Source organism: Tauraco erythrolophus, chromosome Z, assembly GCF_009769465.1.
Source record: "Tauraco erythrolophus isolate bTauEry1 chromosome Z, bTauEry1.pri, whole genome shotgun sequence".
In the NCBI taxonomy this organism is placed as follows: Eukaryota; Metazoa; Chordata; class Aves; order Musophagiformes; family Musophagidae; genus Tauraco; species Tauraco erythrolophus.
This window is the reverse complement of record NC_141496.1, coordinates 39,901,974-39,911,519: the sequence shown is the minus strand read 5'-3', so window position 1 is coordinate 39,911,519 and position 9,546 is coordinate 39,901,974. Positions and strand designations below refer to the sequence as shown.

The window sequence follows — 9,546 nt, the reverse complement described above, 5'->3', positions numbered from 1 at the left end:
AATGTTTCTAAAGCTGCAAATGAGCTTTCTCATGCTATTTCTCTTCCCTTGTAAAAAGGATGCTGCTATTTTTCCCTAACACGTTTCAACTAGAGTGAACAACTCAAAGGAGAACTAGAAAGATAATTCCACAGCAGAAGGGACAACACTAACAGATTTCAAGGACAAAATCGGATTGGATCATTTAAAGGGCAGGCTTAGACCTCCTTGTGAAAGACAGCTAGCGGCCTACCATAAAGTGAGCACTTGTTCATGAAAAACCCACTCAGCATCCTACAGGCTTTGCACAGTTTCTTCTACGGAGGGACTTTAAGCTATAGCGAGAGCTGTGATGCCTCACACAGATCCTCCTCAGTCCTCTGCTGCGCAGCCCAGCAGCTCCGACCGCAGGGTGATCCTGCCGTACCATGACCACGGGAGGATGCGGATATGCCGGGCGTAGATTGGAGGGTCGATGACATTCTTGCGGTGCGTGTCATTGTCAAAATTCCCCTGGAACACCTGAAGGGCAAGTAACGAGAAGATTTAAGCCTATGTGGATTAAGGAACAGCTGCAGTACATCCCTGATGCCCCTGGGCCACCTCCCTGATCTCTGCGCTGAATTTTGATCATCTGGGCACCCAACTGATGCTGTGAAAAGCATCATCTTTGCCAAGACCTCGGGATTTCATTGCACGGTGGATTCAAAGCTTAATCCGCTCTTCTGCCAACACCCAGGGCCCCGCTCTAAAAGTTACATAAAAATAATTAACATTTAAAAAATTAAATGTCTTTCAGTTGGCATTTGTATCATGTCAAATTAGTCCCAGGAGATCCTGGTACTGCTTCCAACAAAATAACATTAATAATTAAAGTTGAGAAGAATTTTTATTGTATCACTTAAGAATGCAGCTTGGATGCAACTACATAAGCCCTTGTAAAGTTAGTGATTATCAAGGATGCTATCTTCTTCTGTCAAACAAAAACCAGCATATGAATTAACGGCATCGGTTTGTGATCAAATTAAAAAAATCCTAGCACAGTACAATGCACGTTATGATCTTATTTCCACCAGTATGGGTTAACTAATACATATGCGAGTTCCCAAACTTCTGTCTCTGTTAGAACGTCAGATTTTTTCCTGGCAGCCACTATTTAATTTCAAAGGCCACAGCACCACTTTTTGGCAAAATGATCACATTATTCTCTTGGGATGTTTTCAGTTTTTATGGGAAATGCTCATTCTCTTCAAATGTCAGCCAATTCGCTTTTCATTTGTAAAAACTGTACTTGATGGCTTTTCAACTTGAAATGAATGAGTTTCGTTTGCAACATGCAGAGAAGGAATACGGACCTCCTGAACAAGTGCATATATGTCTGAATTAGTGCAGAATGACAAGTTTCCTGGAAGTTCTTAGGAAAAATGTCAGAGGTTGAATTCAGAAGAGGTCGATACACTATTTTACAAAGCACTACATGAAAATCTTCACTTTTTGGTCTCTATGCTGCACCTTTTCTTTGAATTTAGAAAGCTTCTCTCAAGTGCTATCAATTTGGCATCTCGAACAAAATGTGTATCCTCCACGAGTGATGCTCTTTCACAAGTGATAAATTTCCCTTCTCATCTGGCATCTCACTAACACAGAGATGGGAGCATTAAAGCACCTAGGAGTTAAGATAGATGGATAAAATTGCAAACAGACTGACCACAGAAACAACAGTGCTGTGAGTCTAAAGAAAAAAAATGTACTTACCACAGGAAAAAATTGTTTGCTGCCCAAGTACAGTGTTGATTACATAAATCAGCTGGAGCTTGGGCTAAGAAGATTGCACCTGAATTTGAGTTTCATTTATGGCAATATAGCATACAACAAAAGGCAGTAAACTTATTATTAAAGTTAGAGAGTGGCACCCCCCTAATGTACAATATGCAGCTAGGAAAGCTTAAAAGTAATTTTTTTTCATTTGATTTCTTGTGCATGCAAGCAATATATCTGTTGATATTTTTTACCAAGCCAGATGATAAGCAATGCAGAACTGCAGACAGTTCTTGCTGCAGAGCTACTAGAAAATTCTTTCACTATTTTATTTTCCCGATGGAAGATGTATTTCAGAGATAACATTTAAATGAAGGCTTAGAACAAAAAACATTGCTGTTTACCAGAAGAACCCATCTACAGCCCCAATATTTGTATCCAGATATAGCTATGCAAAATAAATAAAAGTTATGTGATGCAAACCAAGCAACAAATAGAGCTGAACAAGGTAAGATTATGTCATTTACTTAAAACAGGAAAATAAGAATTGCATTCCAACTCACACATGATTTCATTAGCACTTGAAGTCAAACTCATCTGTTTCAGAGGTTAATTTATGCAAATCTGAAATTCCCCTTTCCTCAAAATTAATGATCTGGTTTCAAGAAATTAACTAAAGGGGCTGGATCAGAAAAAGGATTTTAGGGAAATAAATTTATCAGAAAGTGAGGGAAGCTTTGTCAGCATCCACAAATGTGACCTGCATGAAATAAAATATTCCAAGAGTAAATTTACTGGTGTTTTTTTTTTTTGCTGTGGACCCGCAGCAAATTTCTTATGGGAAAAATATATTTGTCACTCATTGTTTCACTTCAGCCTAGGTTCACTAATGGAGTCAAGAAACTTGGAAAGAGCAAAGAAGACAAAGGACAAAAAATATACATCCAACTTATCAGTAGGAAAAATACATTTCTGTAGCCAAAAGTAATTTTTCTTTAATTACCTCTTGCTTTATGCCCAGTCAATACTAAATGAACCACCTAAGCAATTAAAAGCTCTTGAAGAGCCAGTAGCCTCATACCATAAATGTTCACTCCTCATATTTCTTTCTGAGAACTTTCTTTCAGTATGCAACACCTCTGAAGACTGTAATGATTTATTAGCATTCCAGAAGCTGATTTTGGCGTTATAATACACAGCTGTATGTAATTTTTGAGATAAAAAAAATGTCCAATGACAATAAACCCCAAGCTGATTAGCAGTGAAGGAATAAAGAGCAGAGTGTAAGTTATTAATGTGTCAGTGCATAAAGCCTGCGCGGATCTTCATTGTGAGTTCTGGGTGGGTGCACATCTGGTCCTGCCTTATTTCAAACAGTAAATATACAGAGTGAAGCGAAAAGATGGCCACAAGCACCGAAGAAGGTCCTTTAGCAAATTATTAAATAGACTAAGTCTCTTTGGCCTGAAAGGAGATATGATAGATGTCTACGAAATTGTTAAGTGGCACAGAGAAAATCAATAGTGGGCAATACTGCACTGTCCCTTTACCAGAGCCATGAGGGGACAAGGAATGATGATGGCAGGTTTGTCCTGAGCCACCTAAAGGTCATGGCTCCCCATACAACACAAAATTAAACTGTGGCATAGTTTCCACAGCCTTTAACTACTGTTAAAGATCAGATAAATTGTTAGAGGGAAAACCAGCAGGGGCTATTAAAAATCCAGACAGAAGAAAGCTGGAGGCTGGGAAGGTACACTGAGGAAGAATAACAGTCTCACGTCTTTTGTTTTTATTTAGTTTAATTTATTATTTTATTTTTATTTAGTCATCTGCTACAGCATGATCCCTCCCTTGGACAGAGCTTCACCCTCGCCTAGCCCAGCGGTTCCCACATTACAATGTGCCTGTGTTGGTAAGGGTGGATGGAAGCTCCTGCATTTTGACAACCCTCCTGTAGAATGTTAACGATTTTACAGTGGATATATCTATTTATGTCAGTCTGCACACTTATAAGGTGTAACTTGCTAAAACATTTACTCAGCAGCTTCAGCGAGTTTATGCACACACACCCCACACACATATGTGTAGCCCCTCTGTAGCTTAGTCTCTTACAGCTGCTATTAAAATAAAAATGTAGAAAATGCATGCTATTGTACTTTTAAGAACGACAACTTACTTTATGATCGGTTCATGCAAAAGAGAACAAAAACCTGGAAAATATGTACTGATATACTTTGCAAAAAAAGATTTCTGAAATATAAACAAGTCTTGTTCATAATTGTGTCCAACAAGAAATTGGGATGTCTTGCCTTCAGAGATTCACTATGATTTTTCAATAGAACTAAGTGTTTTATGGCATAAGCAGCAAATCCAAACAATGATAATTGATTCACATTTTAAAAAGAAAACTATTGTATGTTTTATGATAGAATAATTTAGAAGAAATACCTGAAGAAGAATAGCTTGGGAAACACAAGTGATGTTTGCTTTGCTCCAAATGTAGAGCTGGAAACCAGGTTTTAGAGCACGTCCATTAACGGGGCTGCAGTGGGAAAGACTGTTTGTGGTGCTTTGTCAATGGCTGTGCAAGGAGGATGAAAATTCTCTCCACAGAGAATCTTTCTGGATCTCATGTCTTGCAGAAACGTAAATTACATGAAAAGTCTGCATCGGCCATAGGATTATTGGTTCCTACTATTTATGATAATGGCTGAGAGCTGAGACTCTACTATTCAGACACTGAAGTCACTATGTTGTCTGCTGTACCTTAACCATGTTTTCTATTCTGAGCAGAATATTTTAAACGTGTTATTTCATAGAGCAGTTAATCCTGCTCATATTATAGACAGATTAATTTAAAAGACTAGCTAGACCTAACTTCTCTTTGGAGTTTGCTTCAGTGCAGAATATCTCAGGGTTAGGACAAAAAAAGGGGGCACTGTTCATTTAAAATCTAAAAAAAAAGCTGCACGAAGAGTAATTTTTGACAGCCATATTCCTCTATTTTAGAAACATTTTATGCATTACTTCACTGAAGAAGACTTGCTTAAGCAAGAGAGAGAATACACAGACTTGAACTGACCATCTCCTTGATTTGAAGTTTTTTTGTTATTGGTGGAGTAACTCTTTTCACCGTGAGGAGTTACAAGTGAACAACATGAGTTAAAAGATGGTGAAAGGTGTCCTGATTTCAGACCAGAAATACAGCTGCTCTTCATAGGCATATTCCATCCTGTGAAAGATGCTTTCCACTGTAAAAGACCGGGCAGGTTTTTTTTAATATACATATTTACATACGGAAACTCCTACGTATGGGTGTGTGCACATGAGTTTTTGGAGTGATTGAGGGGAGAAAAAAGGCATTCTTTCTTCTCAGTTGGTATACATAAAGTCTCTGCAGGTGAGTGTAAATTTTCCACTCCTGAACTTTGCCATGCTCCTTTCTTCTTCACTGAGCACTTTTCTTGGGACTGGCTGAAGAGTCAGGAGTTGGCAGGCATGCAATGGATAGCTACGCGAAAAGTGCCCAGTGCCATGAAAAGGACTGCTTTTTCCTTCTCCATGACACATGAGTAAGAATATGTATTATATGGCCTTTATTGTTTCTTTAAGTTCAGAATAGGTATCAGGCAGATAAAACTTTTAAACTTGTGAAATCTATCACCTTCTTGTTCTTTTTTCTACTTGATCTATATACTGATACTACTAAAATGGGAATTTACTCCACTATACATAGTTTATAAGTGCTTTATGATAGAAGGTTCAAAGCCAAGCAAAACAAGGAATATTTTGAAGACGAGCTTCCCTCCTGAAATGCTTATAGAAATTCAAGGTAGAGACTGTCAACATGAGGGTGTTGTCTTCCTTGAGCTCTTGGTATAGTAAGATGAGAGAGACGTGTGTGCTGGAGGCAGAACCTAGAATGAGTATAGCTAGATATTCATCTGATACAAATCATGTTAACTCAGCTGCAAATAATAGAAGTCACTCATAATTTAAACCAGTGCAGAAAAAAAATTACTATTAGATTAGAAATATTATTTTAAATAATGCTATTAAATAATAATAATAATTTAAATAATATTACTAAAAAAACATTCTTTAACTGTGCCAGGTATGTAGAAAGTCAACCACATCTTGGGCTGCACCCAAAGCAGCATGAGCAGCAGGTTAAGGGAGGTGATTCGGCCCCTCTGCTCTGCTCTTGTGAGACCCCACCTGGAATATTGCGTTCAGCTCTGGAGCCCCCAACACAAGAAGGACATGGAGCTGTTGGAGCGGGTCCAGAGGAGGGCCATAAAGATGATCTGAGGGCTGGAGCACCTCTCCTGTGAAGACAGGCTGAGAGAGTTGGGGCTGTTCAGCCTGGAGAAGAGAAGGCTCCGGGGTGATCTTATCGCAGCCTTCCAGTACTTAAAGGGGGCCTACAGGAAAGCTGGAGAGGGACTTTTTACAAGGGCGTGTAGTGACTGGATAAGGGGCAATGGCTTTAAACTGAAAGAGGGGAGATTTAGATGAGATCTAAGGAAGAAATTCTTCTCTCTGAGGGTGGTGAGGCACTGGAACAGGTTGCCCAGAGAAGCTGCGGATGCCCCATCCCTGGAAGTGTTCAAGGCCAGGTTGGATAAGGCTTTGAGCAACCTGGTGTAGGGGAAGGTATGATCTAGGGGGGGGGTGGAAATAAATTATCTTTAAGGTTCCTTCCAACCCAAACTGCTCTATGATTCTATAAAGGAACTGAATTTATCAGTGTGAATCAGGTATTGCAATAACTAAACACCATACAGAAAAAACATTAGCAAATCTAGCAGAAAGACTTTTAACCTGACATGATCTAACTTATCTTTTATAAGTAGGTTCCTGTCTTCTGTTGCTATGGCAATTAACTAGATATGCAAAGCATATGAGTTATAAGTAGTTCATCATTTTGTGCACAAATCCAGTGGCCATTTCCATACTGAACATTATCTACCTGTAGTTAATTACACTGCTGATGGTTAATAGTGACTGACAGTGCTGCAGACTGCCAGACTCCTTTAGGCTGCTTTCAAATTTTCTCATTGTATTTTAAAGAACAGCCTCTAAAATGCCATTTTACATTGTAGCTGGCCTTGAGTTATCTACAGCAGGCTGTGCAATTTATAAATCACATGCAGAATGTGATTAAAAAAAAAAAAAAAGGTCAAATTTGGTTTGGATGTCCTTAGCTTTGGAGGCACAGTGAGCTACTGACCTCTAGTTGAGAAAAACAAGATAGCTATTAGCTCTGGTCCTTCTTCTAAAATATATTTTCTTCCTACTTGCCAGCCTGCAATGTAACTTATTTTGCTTCTTGAAGACAACAGGAAAAGCTTTCATATTTTCCAGGCTACTCATTTTAAACTATTTAAAATGAATGAGAAAGGCATCAGTTTTTTAAAGATTTTTTTTTTCCCCCAGTAACTTTTCGTTTGCATTCCCGGAAGTTCTGCACAGATGTGAACTCAAATGGCTGACTGTTAAAATAGCAGAAGCCAAACAGGAGCTGCAGGAGCCACTGTTCTTGGAACAACTTTTCCATTTGAAATGGTGGAAAGAAGAAAACTGAACGCTGTATTTCCTTCTGTTTGAAACAACTAATTGGTTGCAGATCAATCAAAGATACAGGCTGCACATAGTGCACTTGTGAATACAAGATATCAGTATTTTTTTTCCTTTGTAAAATAACTTCACAAAATGGAATAGCTTCAGGAATTCACTGAGATCCGCTGATACATTAGGACTCATCCCATAACTGCTGAACAGTGAGATGTCCAGCACCAGACAGGATTAAGCTCTCGGTGTTTACTTCAATGTGTTTTAAAGTCACAATATTCATCTGCAAATCATTATTACCAGACTACCAATATCTCCATGATTTCTGTATCTGAAACATTCTTTTTATCTTTGCTTTTCCAGACTGTAAAATGACATCTTTTGTTAGGACCTTAAAAGTAGTTATTTTTCTTTTATCCTGCCTTCCTTTCCCTGGAAGTTTTTGGAACTATCTCTCTCCTAAATTATTGGATGATTGTACAAGGATCACACATATAGGATGAGTATATCACATGCAGAGGAAATAAGAAATCTGTATATTCTATCCTTCATAGAAGAAACCAAGATGTTCCGTAAATAAATAGAATGAATAAGGGTAAATTATGAATAATTTATGCTTGCTGCTGTTGATAGTTGCCAGTATCTATCTTTTATCACTCTTCTGTATCTCCAGGGGACAGAAGAAACATTTAATGAAAGTTTAAATTTGCTGTGAAAACGTGGTTTCTTCTACAGTGTTCTTTCATTTTGGGCCAAATCTTGTATCTTAACTTAAGCTAAGGAAATTGCTGTGGATGCTGTGCAAATATGTTACTATCAGACAGGACCAATGACATCATTTCTCTTTTGCTCCCCATGGATGAGGCACAGCATTGCTTTTTCTTTGGCTGTTTTTATTTTTCATTTATATTTTTGTTCCACTGCACAGAGGCCAGAGTGCAGCCAGTATTTCTAGTGCTGTATAAATGCAGGGGTCAAATCCCATCAGAGAACTCTGCATCGATGCACACCTAGCTGGAGTGGTGACAAAGGGTCTGGTGTCAAACTGGAAGGTTTTACTAGGTGATGCTCCATGCCTCTGGTTGAACGCAAGTTATGTATTTTCAGTAATGAAATGGATGTTGGAAATAGATTTGCTTGTTAAAAGTGCAGATGTCGCCAAGCTCCTCCCACTTTGAAAAGTGGGATCAAAATTCAGAGTCATCTTGACAACTGTAAGAAAGGCGCAGAAGATCAATGGTGAGTAAGTAGCAAGCCAAAGCTTAGGAAGTCATAACCAATGTCACAGGCACAATATGGAGAATGATGGAGCAGGCAGCACTTCTGCGCTAAGGATTGCAACATTACAACAAGCTCAGGAAACCCCACTTCAGGAAGAGCTGGTCCAAGCAGAACAATCTGAGGTTGAGAAAATGTACCCTTTGAGGAAAGACTGAGAGAATGAAGATTGTTTTTTCCCCAAGAAGAAAGAAGTTAACATGTTTCAACCAAAACAATCTGTCTCAAAAGAGGAAGATAAAATCAGGTTTTTGTGTCCTCTGAGGACAGGGCGGATGTACTGCAGGGAGGTGAATAAGCAACCTTTCCACCCTTAAGGATATTTAAACACTGAAATAGACTGCTTATACAGTAGAATTTTTATCACTGGCTGTTTCTACAAACATATTAAATAGTAGTCTGATGAAGAATGGTGCAGGATATGAGCATTGTACAAGGTGAAGGACAGGTTCAGAATTAATTAAGCTTTAGTTGTAACAATGAAATGTTTGCACCTATTCCCAGGGTGGCAGGAAGGGACTAGGAAGTTGCTGAATCCCATTTTCTGCTAAGAAGACTGCAGAAGGGATGGGACAAGATGAGTGTAGTCTCTTCATTGCTCAAGAGGTATATGTTTAGGTGCTGTCTCAAGATCCTTTCCAGTCCTACTTCCTATAATGTTTTGCCAAGTTCACTGACCAACAGCTAGCATTTCTGGAATGTCAGACTCTGCCATCAGACTTTTGACTTTTCTAGACTTTTGTCTTATGGAAAAAAATAAAAATAGTAAAGATATTTTGTATTAATGATGTTGTGTATCAAAGACTGATGTCTAGACTCGTATCAAGTGATCTTGTTTATTTTGCACAAATTTAAATTCAGAAGTTATAACTTCTAATTTCCAGCTAAGTGTATTTGATCTCACTCTGCTTTTAATTGCTCTTGATTTGTTAAAGAATCATAATAAGTTGCATC

At 38.5% G+C, this 9,546-nt stretch overlaps 1 protein-coding gene across 1 annotated transcript in view; it reads right to left on the bottom strand.

The window, feature by feature from the left end:
• Positions 1-351: 351 nt before the first annotated feature.
• Positions 352-9,546, bottom strand: part of EDIL3 (EGF like and discoidin domains 3) — a 273,150-nt gene continuing 263,955 nt past the window's right edge. The window contains exon 11 of the mRNA XM_086629011.1: positions 352-501. Within this exon, the coding sequence (XP_086485137.1) occupies positions 352-501 (150 nt within the window). The remainder of the gene's footprint in view (positions 502-9,546) is intronic.